The 15,791-nt window shown below is 36.2% G+C and overlaps 2 protein-coding genes, 1 long non-coding RNA gene and 1 pseudogene across 6 annotated transcripts; 2 read left to right on the top strand and 2 right to left on the bottom strand.

The window, feature by feature from the left end:
• The first annotated feature begins 353 nt into the window (after window positions 1-353).
• LOC146945496 (uncharacterized) lies at window positions 354-4,337 on the top strand. The gene is made up of 2 exons (XR_015026407.1): window positions 354-582; window positions 3,532-4,337. It is a non-coding gene; the product is annotated as an uncharacterized LOC146945496 (long non-coding RNA).
• LOC146945497 (uncharacterized) lies at window positions 1,911-3,424 on the top strand (annotated as a pseudogene). Its single transcript, XR_015026406.1, has one exon. The product of XR_015026406.1 is annotated as an uncharacterized LOC146945497 (transcript).
• Window positions 4,338-5,261: 924 nt separating the features above from the next.
• On the bottom strand, window positions 5,262-9,307 carry LOC146945495 (uncharacterized). Its single transcript, XM_085743831.1, has 7 exons — window positions 8,279-9,307; window positions 8,090-8,130; window positions 7,719-7,876; window positions 7,577-7,628; window positions 6,863-6,942; window positions 6,659-6,752; window positions 5,262-5,959 (listed from the first exon to the last, which is right to left on the bottom strand). The coding sequence occupies exons 1-7, from the start codon at window positions 8,329-8,331 to the stop codon at window positions 5,442-5,444; spliced, it is 996 nt and encodes a 331-aa protein (XP_085599957.1). The 5' UTR covers window positions 8,332-9,307; the 3' UTR covers window positions 5,262-5,441.
• Window positions 9,052-14,979, bottom strand: LOC146945494 (putative phosphoribosylformylglycinamidine synthase, chloroplastic/mitochondrial). 3 transcript variants are annotated; one of them, XM_085743825.1, is made up of 4 exons: window positions 14,870-14,979; window positions 13,632-13,698; window positions 13,465-13,531; window positions 9,052-13,367 (listed from the first exon to the last, which is right to left on the bottom strand). In XM_085743825.1, the coding sequence occupies exons 3-4, from the start codon at window positions 13,504-13,506 to the stop codon at window positions 9,195-9,197; spliced, it is 4,215 nt and encodes a 1,404-aa protein (XP_085599951.1). In that variant the 5' UTR covers window positions 13,507-13,531; window positions 13,632-13,698; window positions 14,870-14,979; the 3' UTR covers window positions 9,052-9,194. The 3 variants fall into 3 exon arrangements, with proteins under 3 accessions (XP_085599951.1, XP_085599952.1, XP_085599953.1); XM_085743826.1 differs by lacking the exon at window positions 14,870-14,979 and adding an exon at window positions 14,792-14,821; XM_085743827.1 differs by lacking the exon at window positions 14,870-14,979 and adding an exon at window positions 14,284-14,758.
• Between the last annotated feature and the right edge of the window lie 812 nt (window positions 14,980-15,791).

Genomic DNA, 15,791 nt, shown 5'->3' with positions numbered 1-15,791 from the left:
AGTCCCTGATTATTCACTTTGTTAGTCAAAATAGTCCCTAACGCTTAAATAATCCCTTAATACTCACAATAACTCTTTTTATATAGGGACTAAAATGACAATAAGTAAGTATGTATAAGGACTAATATGATAATAAGTAAGTCTATTGAAGGACTAATATGACAATATTAACGAAATATTTTAATATCAAGGACTATTTTGACTAACAAAATACACAATCAATGACTATTTTGAAATTTCGATACATTGAGGGACTATTGTGACTATTCGTTCGTCATTCAGGGACTAAAGTGACTATTTCCCCTATTAATTATCATTTCATCATCTCTCTATCACAATGATATATATTCGTATCTTTTCCATATACAAATCAATTTTGTGGTTTACTCTGTCCGATAGTAAAGCTTGTGACCAAGGGAGCGCTTTGTATTTGCGCCTGACGAGTGAGTGCATGACAGAATCGTGAATGTGGTAAGGGGAAAAAATGTGAAAACTTAGGGGAATCGATGGCTCCATGGCCACCATGATTGGACTTCAGAAATGCTTCATCTCATCTAATGTGCGCCGCTCAACACTCCATTGGTAACATAACCATCTTCCATCTCTTTCAATTCTCATATTCATTTCTTCTCGTCTATGTTTTATGAAATATTCATGTGGGGTTTTTGCATGTTATATGCATATGGCGTTTTGTTTGTAATGTGTTCGATGAAATGCTCCAATGATATGACAAACTTTTGTTTTGATTCAAATCATAATATTTTTCTTTTCTAAATTGGGGAACAGACCTATAAATAAATATGAAATGAAAAAAAAAAAAAAAAACTGGTACTTTTAATACATACATAATACGTTGGATTCTTATTAATTTTGGCTCTGTTTGAATTAACAACTTAGGTAAGTGTTCATAGCATAAGCAATTATTATATAAGTGCTTATGGTTAATCTATTTCTATAATGTAAATTTTGTAAGCTATTTTGGAGAGCTTCTGGAAATAAGCTGAAAACAGCTTATAGACATGTCATAAACTGTTTTCATAAACTCTATCAAACAGTTTCACAAGAGCTTATGCCAGTAGATAAATTCAAATAGGTCAACCCAAACATACTCTTAAACGAGTTATCTAACATTATCATTTAATTGTCTGCAACTCTAGAAATTCCCTTATTCTGTCACTTCACTCATTGTCTTACACTTTGGTTTAACTCTGACCATCAGAAAGATTGAACATTTGAGAACTAGTTCCTTACTAGCAAATTTAATATGAAATTAAAAATATATGTACTTGGTCAATGATCATAGAGAGATCACTGTGATTATCTAGAGTTTTGTTCTTTTAAATGTTATTTATGTATTTTTTTTTAAGGGAAATGTTAACTCTATAAAAGGAAATTTCGTCTTGGAAATTGTGTATTCTACTTTTTGAAAGTTAAAAAAGTGTTCTTTTCAATGCAAAAGTTAACTTTTCTTTCTACTTTTAGTTCCTTAACTAGTGCCCCGGGGGCACCGGTTAACAAGACCCTTTTTTTAAGGAGAATGTTAACCGGTGCCCTCGGGCATTGGTTAAGCAGCTAAAAGAGGTCAGATTTTATTAAAAAATGGTGTAATAATTAGTTAGTCAAAAGTAACAGTGCCCCCGGGGCATTGGTTAAGCAGCAAAAAGAGGTAAGATTTTATTAAAAAATGGTGTAATAATTAGTTAGTCAAAAGTAACAGTTTATATTTCAAAGACAACTTTTCTACTTTTGTATTCCTTAACCAACCGGGCACTGGTTAACAAGACCCTGTTTTTAATTAGTATTAGTTGCTTCATGCGCCTAATTTATAAGTACATATCAAGTGATACTTTCTCTTCTTTAACAGTGGCAAAATTGATTCTTCATTATCTGTTTGCTTGTGTGCAGAGGTACAAAACCCTACATTTACTTATAACCTCTACAAGATTCAATGTTGAAAGCGTTTCTCTGCAAAAATGCTTTCGCATATCAACAACAACACTCTACAACGCACCTTTCCTATTTTCTCTCAAATTCCTCACCACTACCACCACCACTTCAAACCCATTCATCCTATCCTACCTCATCGACAAATTCGGATTCACACCGGAATGCGCACTCAAAGCTTCCAAAAAACTTTATTTCACAAACTCACAAAAACCTGATTCAGTTATCAACTTCTTCAAAAATCAAGGTTTCACCGACTCAGATATTCTCAACATCATCAAAAGAGAACCATGGCTTCTTTCCTGCGATACCCACAAAACGATTCTCCCAAAGTTTCAATTTTTTCTATCCAAAGGTGCTTCTTCATCTGATATTATTTCATTGTTAACTGCACACCCTAGAATTTTACAAAGTAGCTTGGAGAAACGAATAATCCCTCTTTTTGAATTATTAAGTAGGTTCTTGAAATCCAGCAAGGATACGATTCTCTGCTTAATTCGATATTCTGCTGCATTTACTATAAATAATCCCTATCGCCTTATTGTGGCTAATATCAATTTGATGACTGATTTTGGAGTTTCTGATAATGCCATTGCTAGTTTGCTTAAGTCAAAGCCATCTATATTTGGTTCAAAGGATTTGATTAAGTCATTGGATGAAGTTAAGAGTTTAGGGTTTGATCCTTCAATAGCTTCTTTTGGGGTTGCTTTGGCAGCCAAGAAATGTTTGAGTAAAAAACGTTGGGATGAGAAAGTTGATGCCTTTAAGAAATGGGGTTGGTCTGATGAAAATATTGTTGAAAAATTTAGGAGTCAACCTAATTTAATGTTTGGTTCAATTGATAAGATTGATTTGGTGATGAGTTTTTGGGTCAATCAATTGGGTTGGAATTCCTTGGAACTTACCAAACTACCACAAATGTTTTCTTATAGTTTGGAGAAAAGGATCATCCCAAGGGCCTCAGTGATGCAATTTCTTTTGATGAAAGGTTTGCGAAAAAAGAATGCAAGCTTTGTTCAACCATTTTCTTATTCTGAGAAAATGTTCTTGAGAAAGTTTGTTTTCAGATTTAAGGAGGAGTCTGATTATCTGTTGAAGCTATATGACCAAAAAGTGAAACTTGCAAATACAACGGAGAACATTGACATGCCATTAACTAAATAGGTGACTTCATAATCTTGTTTTTGTAATGAAACATTAGCTTGTCAGTTCTTAAAATTTAAGTGCTTATTCTTTCTAGGCCAAGATTGAGGATGGTCCAGCTGACTTGTTTTTTTGCTAACCTGGACCAGAGTGCCAAAGTTGGTCATGGAAATATCTTATGAAGTTATGCCTTATATCTAGTAGATATAGAAAAGATTAAATGGTCTAGCATTTATTTGAGGAATGTTTTCTGTTAGTTCTCCTTGTGTAAACAAACTATGTAGGCAGGTCTGATTTAAACTTTAAGCTTGAGATTATTAAGTACTTTGCCTAGCTACTTTTCCTTTGGTTCTTCACACACTATCATTTTAATCCATGTCACCTTGTTTTTGCGAATATCAATTTGATGACTGATTTTGGAGTTTGCGATTCTACCATTGCTAGATTGCTTCAAAAAAGGCCATCTATATTTGGTCAAACTGGTTTGATCAAGTCATTGGAGGTTAACAGTTTAGGGTTTGATCCTTCAATGACTACTTTTGGGGCTTCTTTGATAGCCAAGAAATGTACGAGTAGAACACGTTGGAATGAGAAGTTGATGTCTTTCAGAAACGGGGTTGGTCTGATGAAGCTATTTTTCAAGCATTTAGGTTGCAGTCTAGTTTGATGTTGGCTTCAGTTCAAAAGATTAATTTGGTGTTGAGTTTTTGGGCCAATCTATTGGGTTGGAACTCCTTGGCACTTGCTAAAAGGCCACATATTTTTGGTTTAAGTTTGCAGAAAAGGATCATTCCAAGGGCATTGGTTCTGCAATATATTCTGTTGGAAGTTTGAAGAAAAAGATTACAAGATTAGCTAAACCATTTACTTCTTTGATTTGAAGTACTTATTTTGTCTAGGACATGATAGTGTTTACTGGTTAGTGCAGTTGCCTTGTTTATCTAACTTGGACTACTGTTGGTTTGGTTTTTCTTATAAAGTAGGGTTTCACTCCTATTGGAAGCAAACATGTTATCTCTACTTCCGTTATTGTGTAGTATTTGTGCCATGGCAAGTGATAGAGATGAGTCTCTTCAATATATTGTACATTAAAAAATTCCTTCTATCCCTTGGAGGTTCTTTTGTTGGCCTCAATATAGTATGAATTGATAAAAATGATTAAATAACCCTTTGGAGGTTCTTTTGTTGGCCTCAATATAGTATGAATTGATAAAAATGACTAAAACATTAACTTGGTTGTGTGTTGATAATTTTTTTTTTTTGAGTGAATTGATTCTATAATTGATTTTAATTAAAAATGAGTTAAAATAAAGTGATTTATGTTTGATTATATTTATTTAAAAGCTAGATCAACAATTTCTAAAGAATGAAAATATTTTTAAGGTGTTAGATTGAGTGATTAGATGAACAATGTCTACGGAGAAGCTAATAGATAGGAGTGGATATTATTTTTAAAAATATATTTTTATTAAAAATAAAACAAAATCAGAAATAAGACAAACATGCTCATCATCTTCATCTTCTTCATTTGAATCTTCATCATCTTTCTTGAATCAATTTTTTTTTTATACAAATATATCTCTAAATATCACATCATCTTTCTTGAATCAATTTTTTTTTTATACAAATATATCTCTAAATATCACGAATCTATGTTATATTTATCTCAAATATTATTCTAAACACATCAATCAAAACCCCAAATTCTTCATTTGAGAAATTGAGGTTTTGATTTTACATATTGAGACAAGATGAATCCACAAGTCAGAAGTGGGATATCTAGTTTTTATGCAATAAAATTTGATTCTAACTCTTAAATAAGTAAATACTACTATTAAAGAATTCAAGTTTCAGATTCTAAAATGTCTCCAAAAAAAAATGAAGACCAAAAATTTCATTTTGCATTTATGCAAGCATCAGACAAGTGCAAACAGCTGCATAGTCATTATGCATGTCATGTATACATGTATCTATAAATTAAAATGAATGAGATCACACTACCAAAAAAAAAATATGAATGAGATCTATATGCTATACACAATCTGGAATTACATATTCACAAGGACTATCTTTTTTTTTTTTTTGGTTACAAAAAGTTTAGGTGGGTTCGGCTCCGGTCACCACCAGGGTCAGGGCACGCCTCCGGGCCCAAAGGGCACTTATAGAGGTACTTACATATTCACAAGGACTATCTGAAACTTACATTTTCTTAACTGACAATCCTTAAAAATAAAAGAATCGTATAACTGATATTGACTTTCGTATGAGAATAATATTACATGATGGCATCCACGCGTTACCAAACGATGAAGCTTTAAAACTTACTTTTGGATGCTCCAACAAACTACCGTGTTTCAAACACGAACTGGTAAGCCGTAATTTTGGTACACTCTTATGAATCCATCAGATCCTGCTGTTACAATTACTTGGCCCCGCAAGTGAGAATTAGACATTCCCTTGCAAGCACTTCTCAAAAACCTATACTCTGATTTACATAGTGTAGGAGAAAAAACAGTTTGACCCGAGTCGAGAAGCGTTTCCTCTGGCCATGTTGCAGAAACCTTTGGGACTAACTCGGAAAGAAATCCGCGACTCATGAAGAAACAATCAGGAGAAAACAAAGATGACCTTTGAATCAACTCTTCTCCGAGTGAAGGAGACAATGGCGCTGACTCAATGCCACACCAAGGTATGGCGATTGTTGCATTGTGGGATAGAAAACTCTCAGAAGACATAATCTTCTTTGCTTTGGAAGTATTCCTATCCTGGCCAGCGTGATTCCAGATACAAACATTTGAACCTTCACCAAGTGAAATGATATGTTTCCCGTCAGAGGTGAAGGAAGCATGCATCTGACCTGCACTTCTCAGACCTGAAGGCAAAAAAAGAAGAGGTATAATGACTTACTACCAAAATGAACATAATCGTACAACAAATGAAAATAACGGAGGAAATCAGTCCTCAAAGCACAAAAAAAGGGAAAATTCCATGCATGTCCAATATCATGTTCTCACTGCAGGAATTTAAAATACACATTGGAATGCATCAGATATGCCGGACATTCCACCTACATTGCGGTAGCTTCCTTAATTGAGGCAAATTTGGGATGCTTTCATAATCATAACAGCCTCCAGCATCTTCACTGTGTTGAATGTAAGGGGGTGGGTTTACTCCCACATCACTTAGAGATACGGCCTTCGCAATGCTTATAAAGCTTGGACAATCCTCACCTTATAAGTTTATTTTGTAGAGTTGAGTCAGACCTATTCTAAAATGGCATCAAAGCAATCCCTGGCCTTAATTGCTGACCACTCCTAGCCGCCGTAATTGCGGCAAAATCGGGATGCATTCATAGCAGCCTCTAGCACCTTCATTGTGTTGGGTGTAAGGGGATGGTTCTAGTCCCACATCGCCTAGACATGACCTTTGTAGTGCTTATATCTTGCAAACCGGTTTTAAGGGGTTAAATTAGGCCTAAGCTCAAATTATAAGATGCCACAGAAGAACTAGGCACATGTGGGATGCATTTTAGAATATTCTCGTATAAGGAAAGCATATATGAAGAGCTTACCCTTGAATTTGTAGATGACATCAACTCCAGAGAGTATACAGACATGTGAATCGGCAGAAGCAACCAATAATTTGGTCGGATCACTGGGCGAAAACTGAAGAAATAATCATACAAGATTAATACCCACTTGTCAATAATTTTATATAGGAAGAGAAAGGAAGGCAGTAAACTGCAGAACAAGGTGGTGCGACAGAAATAACCAACCTGAAAGCCAGTGATCCTTTTCCCCGATGTCTTCTTTTTGCCTTGTAACGAAAATTCAGCATCCATCTTCATATGATTATCTAAACAAGTGAAGGTAAAAGAATAAAATCATCATTAGAAACCAATAATTTCTACTTATAATCATTTTTGGTATCGAAAATTTGAATCTAGAAACTCTTTCATGTCACAAGTATAAGAAAATATCAAAATAAAAAACAGTGATCCATTGTTTGAACTTTGAACATATACACATTTGTTACAAAGGAAGATACAAAATCCTCACACTATATGCTCAAATTAAATTTTTACTACAGATCTCCTATACAAAATTTTCAATAATCGCACATAGAGTATTATATGCCTGTTTTGACTGGCCTACATGGGTCTATCTACTGACATAATCAGATGTGAAACTGTTTGGGAGAGTTTATGAAAATAGCGTATGACATATCTACAAACTGCTTTCAGCTTATGTCCATAAACTCTTCATAATAGCTTATGAGAACAGTTTATAGCTCATATAAAAACAGTTTGACTTGACTTTATATTTTGTTATAGAAACAGCTTATACATAAGCAAGCATATGACAAGCGCTTAAGTTATAAACGATTTATTAAGCTTTTTATCCAAACAGGTTCTATTTTCCACTCGTTGTATGCAGGCTTCAAATTGCAACACAATTCCAAACATCTACAGAGCTAAATGTGTGTTTACCTAGGATATTATAGAAACGGCAATTGCCCGCCATGGCACCCACGATTGTGCCCTGCAAGAATGAGTAAAATCTCAGAAACAAAACAAAAAAGACACTTTCCTGCCACAATGTTCTTACAGTTAAACGTCTAACGAAACAGACCTTTCCATTAGGGCAGAAGCAGACAGCTGTGACTATCTCTCTGATATCAATGTAATCAACAACACGACAGCGAACAACTTCCCAGATGCGCACCTTTCCATCAATTGAACCACTGATGAAAAAATTATCATTGACGGGATTGAAATTCACACATGTTACTGCATCAAAGGAAAATCCAAACAAAGTGTTATTTAGCAGCAAACAAAAAAAAAACATGATATTAGGATGAGAAAGTTATAGGGAAATACAGTTATTGTGGGAGAAAACCAATATTATCAAAATCATTCGACACACTTAAAAATCAAGGTAAAACTGACGCACCATAATTATTGTGAGAGAAAATTCAAAGACATTTGCTAATCCCTACTTACCATAGGCGCACAGTCTTATCAATGGAGGATGACAGTAGAAACTGCAACAAACGAAAGAATGCAAACAACAGTGAGTTCCATTTGTATAAAACTAAAATGATAAGCAAATTTGAAGATGGTTTTGAAATATATATTTGATGGATCATTGTCCAGAATGTTCAATTCATTTGATCTTTCATTCTCAACCACCTGCCAGACACGAACAATGCCGTCTTCACCAACACTAGCCAAATATTTTCCATCAAGACTAAACTTCATCGTCAAAATAACGCCTTTGTGTGCTTTAAACTCCTGTTCAGTGTAAAGAGACGAAAGCTCCTTAACTCGCTTCTTATGTGGATGAACACGAACTCTATGTATCCTAGAATCGAAGTCTTTGTTGCAGCAAGTTTCATCAAACCCTTGATTATGATAAAAACAAGCAATAGAATCCAGTTTGCTTAACCAACCTTTCTTCATCTTCTTTTTAGCAACACTCAACAATCTATTACTTTCAGCATCTCTCTGCAAATGTCGGCGAACAAACGACGACGGCCCAATATTTTTATGAAACTCTTCGAAACTAATCAACTGGTTTGAACACAGAACACGCAGAGTATCAAGTTTTTCCTCCTGATCCAATTTATCTACAACATATTCTGTTCCATCATCCAAATTCTTTATCATACATGTCAAATTCTCGGTACCACCATCATGATTTTCTAACAAACTAGAAGCAACTGAGGATAAGTGATGTCTACAGAAGTGTATGGATACAATAAATTGAATCTCATATCCAGACATTTTACACTTTCTGGAAGTGCAAGTGAATAGCTGTCAATATAATGATATATTATATGAAACAGTTTCAGGCCTGTGCTTTTAAGACCTCTCGTTTTTTATTAATCTGCAGATCTATCACAAATCAACAAGTAACAATATTCTCAAGAATTTTCCAATTGCATATATTAGAAAGCACTAAATGAAATTCAAAAGATGTAGAATATGATAGCAACAGCAAATATTCCATCAGTAAACAAGTTATTAATTATCTGGTCTAAAAAACTTTAGGCATAAACAACATAAAACATTACAGAGGAAAAAGAGAAAAAAAGTGACTATCATCTCAGGAACACCAATCTCGAGCATTCTGGAACATGCGCAACCAAGGACTAGGCCCCTTCTTATCAACATTCCACAGCTTTGGATACCATGGAAACTGCCACATTAAGAAGCAACGCTCTGGATGAGGCATCATTGCAAGATGTCTTCCATCGGGAGAACAAATAGCTGCTACTCCTAGAGGAGAGCCATTCACATTGAAAGGATATGTCTCTGTTGGATTACCAGCATCATCACAATATCTTACAGGAGCTAAATCTGAATGAACAACACGTTCCAACACACCTTCGTCCGGGAAATAAGCTCTTCCCTCACCATGAGCAGTCCATATCCCCATTGTACTACCAGCCATGCCTTTGAACATCATAGCCGGCGAGTCCTTTATTGTCACATTTGTAAAGCGGCATTCAAATCTTCCGGACTCGTTGTGAATGAACCTAGGCTGCGATAGGTCGCCCCCGGCACCATACACACCCCCAACTTGTGGTCCTGGTACCCATCCCAACAAAGCCATGAGTTGACAACCATTGCATACCCCTAGACTAAAAGTGTCGGCACGCTTGTAAAACTCTTGAAACTGTTTCAAAACGGATTCATTGAATCTTATGGAAGCGGACCAACCTTTTGCAGAATCAAGCACATCGGCATAGCTAAACCCACCAACAAACACAATTCCACGGAACTCTTGCAAAGAGACCACACCATTAAGAAGGTCTGACATAGTAACATCCCACGGTTCAAAACCGGCAGCATGAAAAGCTGCAGCCATTTCTCTGTCTCCGTTGCTCCCTTCTTCTCTTATCACAGCTACTTTAGGTTTTAAACAAGCAGACATGTACTTATCATCAGTGAAGGAAGGAGTATAGGTCAGTTCCCATGAGGGCTCGTAACGATGTTTAAGTCCTTCTCTCTCCATATCCACACAAGAAGCCAATCTTTGGAATTTTTCCAGCTGAAAACTAGTATCTTCCCACATGTCTCTAAGAATACTAGTTTTTTCTTCCAAACAAGTCACCCCATCAACCTTAACTTCAATTGATGGAGTGATGGTAACTTGACCGATGATCTCAGCCAAAACTCCCATGCTGTTCAATTTATCCATCACAGTAGCCAAATTTTTCTTGCTTACCTCAAGAACTAACCCAAGCTCTTCTGCATATAGTGTTTGGAAAAGGCTCTTACCTTGTGAATTCAAGTCCAAAAAAAATCCACGATTGCCAGAAAATGCCATCTCTAATGCACAAACTAGTAGCCCACCATCACTGATATCATGACCGGCAGAGATCAGTTCGTCAGTAAGAAGCTCTTGAACACCTTCAAATACCTTTTTAAGGTAAGGTATATCATCAAGATCAGGACACTCATCTCCAACTTGGTCAAATGCTTGTGCAAGAGCAGATCCACCTAATCGACGCTTACCCTTTGACAAATCAATATGAAGCAAAACACCATCGTCTTCAAGTTTTAAATCTGGAGTCACGGTTTTTGTAATATCAGGACAAGTAACATAAACACTAATTACAAGATTTCCAGGAGCCTTGACAACTTCGCTTCCGGAATGGGCAGCCATAGAAAGACTGTCTTTTCCTCCATCAATAGCAATACCAAGTTCAATCATTGCTTCCGACAAAGATATCGCAGCATCATACATGGCAGCCCCTTCCCCATCAAGCTTGGCAGCATACATCCAATTTCCACTCGCCTTGACATCAGAAAGTGAAGTCACCTTTGCCCATACAAGATTGGTGAGTGCTTCTCCAACGGCTAACCGAGCCATCGCCTTTGGGTCTAACAGACCTTTGATTGGTTGTTCCCCAATGGCACACGCACCTCCAGTCACGTCAGTAAAAGTCTGAGCGGTAACAGCAACATCAGCAAGGGGAATTTGCAAAGGGCCAACAGTTTGCTGTTGTGCCACTAAACCAGTGACACACCTATCAACTTTTGTTGTTAAGAAGCGTTTTGAACAGACAGATGGTAAACTCAATACCCTTTTCAGAGAATCTATTACTGTAATCCCGGGGGCAATATCAAGTGGCTCCCGCTCATAAACAATTCGATTAAATTCAAAAGATTTTTGTGGCATGTCACCAAGGACCTTCTCAAGTTCAAGATCCACAGCAGGGGGAGGTGGAGGGAGTCCATTTGAGAGACACTTCTGAGTTGCTAAACTATCAACTAACACAACCCGTCCATCACCACTAATAGTTCCAATCACAGCCATTGAAACTCTTTCTCTTTTACAAATTGATTTTAAGAGCTCATGACTTTCTGGCTTCACCAAGATCGCATCTTGCTCCTGATACTCTGCACCCCAAATCTCTAGAACAGACATTGTATGATCACCAACCACAATTGCTCTGACATCTATCTCAGCACCCTTTGGATATATGATTTCCTTCACAACATTGCAGTTTCCACCAGCACCTTGATCATGAATGCTAACAATTGGATTTTTATCCCCCAACTCAATACAGGCACGAACAAGACGATAAAGTTTTTGTGCCATCTCAGCATCCCCACGTTGCACAGCATTGAAATCAAGCTCAGCATCATTCTGTCCACTAACCATACTTGAGGCTGCCCCGCCTCCCATCCCAATACGGTAAGCTGGGCCACCAATTTTAACAACCAGCATTCCAATTTCAGGCTCTCCTTTTGATATATGAATGTGGTCAATCTGGCCAATTCCTCCACTAAACATGATCGGCTTCAACCATTCCCGCCTATCCCCGCTAGGAAGTCTCATTCCAAAAGTTCTACAGAAGCCTTGGATCAACGGCTCTCCAAATTTGTTCCCGTAGTCAGAAGCACCATTACTTGCATCAATAAGAATCTGCAAAGGCGGTGCCAAATTTGATGGATAAGTTAAGGACGGATCTTCCCATGGAGCATAGAGCCCTGCTGTGTTGAAATTCCCAACACAATAACCAGCTGTAGCTGCTTGCACAAACGAACCCCTTATTGTTGCATGTGTATCCCTAATGCGACCTCCTGCACCTGTCTCTGCACCGGGATAAGGTACCACTGCACATGGAAAATTATGTGTTTCAGCTGTAAATAAGATATTCATGTCGCGTTCTGTCAAGTTTAACGGACTTGTTGAACCGGGCTGAACCGGTCGTAATGGCTTTACTTGGAAACCCCTAATTGCACTTGAGTTATCCTTAAAGGCAATAACTGAGTTGTTTGGATTTGCCTGTAAAGGGCTTTTCACAATTTGCATCAGAGTCTTATTCATAGGTTGTCCGTCAATAAAAATCTTTCCGGTAAAAAACCAATGCCTGCTATGCTCACTGTTGGACTGAGCAATATCAAACAATTCCACATTCGTTGGATTACGCTTAGTATCTTCTCTGAAAAGTTTGGTGTAGTATTCCAAATCCTGGTCATCAAATGCAAAACCCATCTTCAGATTAATCTCTTCCAATGCCTTCCTCCCCTTCTCCATGACAGGTATATAATAAAATTCCTCCGGAACTACACTGGTTTCAAAGGATGTTAGCTTCTGGGTATAAACGCATTCAGTCATCCTATCATGCACCATAGCTGCAAATTCATTAATTTGATGTTCTTGTAGTTCACCATTTGTATACAACAAATACCTCCTTGAACGCTCCAAACGATTCACTTCTGTCAAACCACATGCTTGGCAAATTGACACAGCATTGGCAGACCATGCTGTGGTAAATGATAACCTGGGGCCAACCTCAACTATAACTTTCTCCAAACCCTCCTTCCTCTTTTTCTCAAGAAAGCTCTCAGTTCCTAAATTCTCAGGCTCAAATGTTTCTGAAAGAAGCCATCTAAGAACCGAAAGCTTTCCACTTGAAAGGTGTGAACCAAGGCCAACATTAAAGCATTGTTCAGTCTTTAAGTCCACTATCTGATTAGAGATCTTCGCTTGAGCCTGCTTTAAAAGCTCGGCAGCTGCACTTTCTTGGATAAACGGTACACGGTACAGATGAATAACTTGAGCAGAAGGCTTCTCAACCAAACCAGAATGTTGTTCTACTGAAACCACAGCTCTTGGATTTTCTTGAGCTTGACATCTCAAACTCAACGATTTTCGAGATGAACTTGAAACACGACCCCTATTACAAAGGTTACCCCAAAGCAATTGAATTTTAGGTTTCTGAGGTTTCTTTAGCAAAAACAATGTTTGTCTGCATGTACCCTGTAACCAAAATCATAAACCCCATCAACACAATTTAAAAAAACAGTATTTTTTTAAGCTAATTGAAACAAAGGGAATAAAATAAAGTCGAACGAACCTGAAGGAATTCGGATACCCCAATTTCTCCAGCAGCTGCCATATACTCGATCAAGTATTGGGAAGCTCTGAAATAGAGAGAAAAGATAAAACTTTGAAAACTAAAACAGTGTGCAATGGTGAGTTAGGGTGTAAGTATATTTTGGTGAGAATGAATAAAGTTTATACCTTTTGAACTAGGGGTGGGTGTAGAGTAACGAATGAGTAACAGAGATGAAGTTTGCTCAGTGGTTTTCTGTAGAAACAAAAAAAAAAAAAAAAAACGATCTGAAAAATCAAAGGTTGTGAAGAAGGAAAAAAATAGAGTGAAAACAAAGAGGAAGTGGTAAACTAAAACGGTCGACGGTCATACTGTGGAACATTTGTAATTTAGATGTATCAGGTTTATAATTTAGACCATAAACATCAATCATTCAATGAACCTAACAATACGAGAGAGTACACAATCTAAAGAATCATTCAACAGCTACATAAAAAATAACCCTACTTATCTGGATCACAAAATTTCAGTAGCATACAACTAAATTATCTTCCAGAACAGGTATAATCCACATCTTCTAAAGCCAAAAAAATAAAAACAAAGACATACTTGATACCAATCCATCTTAAAACTCAAACAAAACCAAGATTTGTAAACTGAATTGTGCTCATAAACTGGTAAACATTGAAATTTCTCACACACAAACATGAACCACTATTTTTATTTATATATCAGAGAGGGCCTAACTCCGGAAAAGCGAAACAAGAAAGAAATTAAACAGGGGTTAGAGATCCCTCTTACATCAGCAATCAACAAGTGACTAAATTGAGGCGTACAAACCTTAACAAAAGTAATAACTGAAGCCATTAAACCAACAATAATTAGCCAAAACATATGGTCATGAGTGTGGAAATTTTAAGTTGTTGAGAATATATGATACTATGGTTTTGTTAAAGATGTGCATAATGAGTGAAATATTGTTTCATGTCAAAGCTTTTTGAATGTAAAAGCTAATTGATTCAAGGTCTAACATAGTTGCCACAATAATTCTGGCAATACAATATTTGGATAGGCTAAAGCACACAAAACACAAGCAGTTCGACTCGAGCATACGATTTGAGACACGCACAGAGGGGCATCAATTCCAATAACATTCACATTAATACTCCCTCACAACTAAGCTTTGATGACTTAAATTTATTTATTGGGCAAGAGCTGTATCAATAATATCAATATATAGTAGAAGAACAAACTAAACATTTCCAAGCAAGTCCTACGCAGGAAAGTTTCGATTTAGAAGCAATAGTTCCTATTCGATAACACAACACTTTTAATCTATCAGTGTTACCACAATCTGGTTGGTTCTGCTGGTACTTATCGCATGCATGAATGAAGAACAAAAAAAACAAGTTTTATAGTAACATACCTTTGACGGAGACAGTCGATGGCGAAGGTAATCACCTCTTATCACTAAACCTAATTTTTTTCCCTCTAATCACCTCTCCTTAATTGCTAACTAGACTTTTGATCCGTGCGTTGCACGGGTTTTCTCGACTATAAGGAGTAGAAACCAATAAATAATCTTTTAACCCGATCATTGATATGGTAGAAAATATTTTCTTCAAAAAAAAAGGCAAGCGGATAGGAATGAAATTGGTGTGCAATGCATTTTTTTAGATGGAATTTGTTAGGTTAAATAATTGCAAGCTTAATAAAGCAAATGATCGGAAAAAAATTAGGTTAAGTTGCTACAGACGTAACAAAATTAATAAATAAGGAAAGCTGATAGGAATGAAATTGGTGTGCAATGCATTTTTTTAGATGGAATTTGTTAGGTTAAATAATTGCAAACCTAATAAAGAAAATGAGCGGGAAAAAATTAGGTTAAGTTGCTGCAGACGTAACAAAATTAATAAATAAGGATGTAAAAAAAAGCATGAAATTAAAAAAAATCCAAAAAAAAAAGCATAAAATTCTTCACAAAAAAAAATGTAAAATAGAAGGATCATACATGATCATCGATATGGTAGAAAATATTTTCTTTAAAAAAAAAAGGCAAGAGGATAGGAATGAAATTGATGTGCAATGCATCTTTTTACATAGAATTTGTTAGGTTAAATAATTACAAACCTAATAAAGCAAATGTGCGGTAAAAAATTAGATTAAGTTGCTACAAACGTAACAAAATTAATAAATAAGAATCAACCCTAAAAATATTTCCCTCCATAGGTTTGAATTTGAATTTTAAAATTTTGCATTGCAATATGTTATTTTTCCTATTTTTTGTGAGCATTAACTGAGCCTTAGTGATAGGAGTTTTTATTGGAACGTCATATAAAAAAACAAAG

The sequence above is a fragment of the Medicago sativa genome, chromosome 2 (assembly GCF_051527215.1).
Source record: "Medicago sativa cultivar Bolivia chromosome 2, Bolivia_mono, whole genome shotgun sequence".
Taxonomy (NCBI): Eukaryota; Viridiplantae; Streptophyta; class Magnoliopsida; order Fabales; family Fabaceae; genus Medicago; species Medicago sativa.
Note: the sequence above shows the minus strand (reverse complement) of the source record. Positions and strands in the feature narration are given on the sequence as shown.

Excerpts from the sequence above, each read along its gene's own strand:
- LOC146945494 (XM_085743825.1), bottom strand. The coding sequence starts at position 13,506 with ATGGCAGCTGCTGGAGAAATTGGGGTATCCGAATTCCTTCAG. Across the intron at positions 13,368-13,464 it reads GGGTATCCGAATTCCTTCAG|GGTACATGCAGACAAACATT; the intron begins GTTCGTTCGACT and ends TTTTGGTTACAG.
- LOC146945495 (XM_085743831.1), bottom strand. The coding sequence starts at position 8,331 with ATGGAAAATATTTGGCTAGTGTTGGTGAAGACGGCATTGTTCGTGTCT. Across the intron at positions 7,629-7,718 it reads GCTTCTGCCCTAATGGAAAG|GGCACAATCGTGGGTGCCAT; the intron begins GTCTGTTTCGTT and ends TCATTCTTGCAG. Across the intron at positions 6,753-6,862 it reads AAAGGATCACTGGCTTTCAG|TTTTCGCCCAGTGATCCGAC; the intron begins GTTGGTTATTTC and ends TTATTTCTTCAG.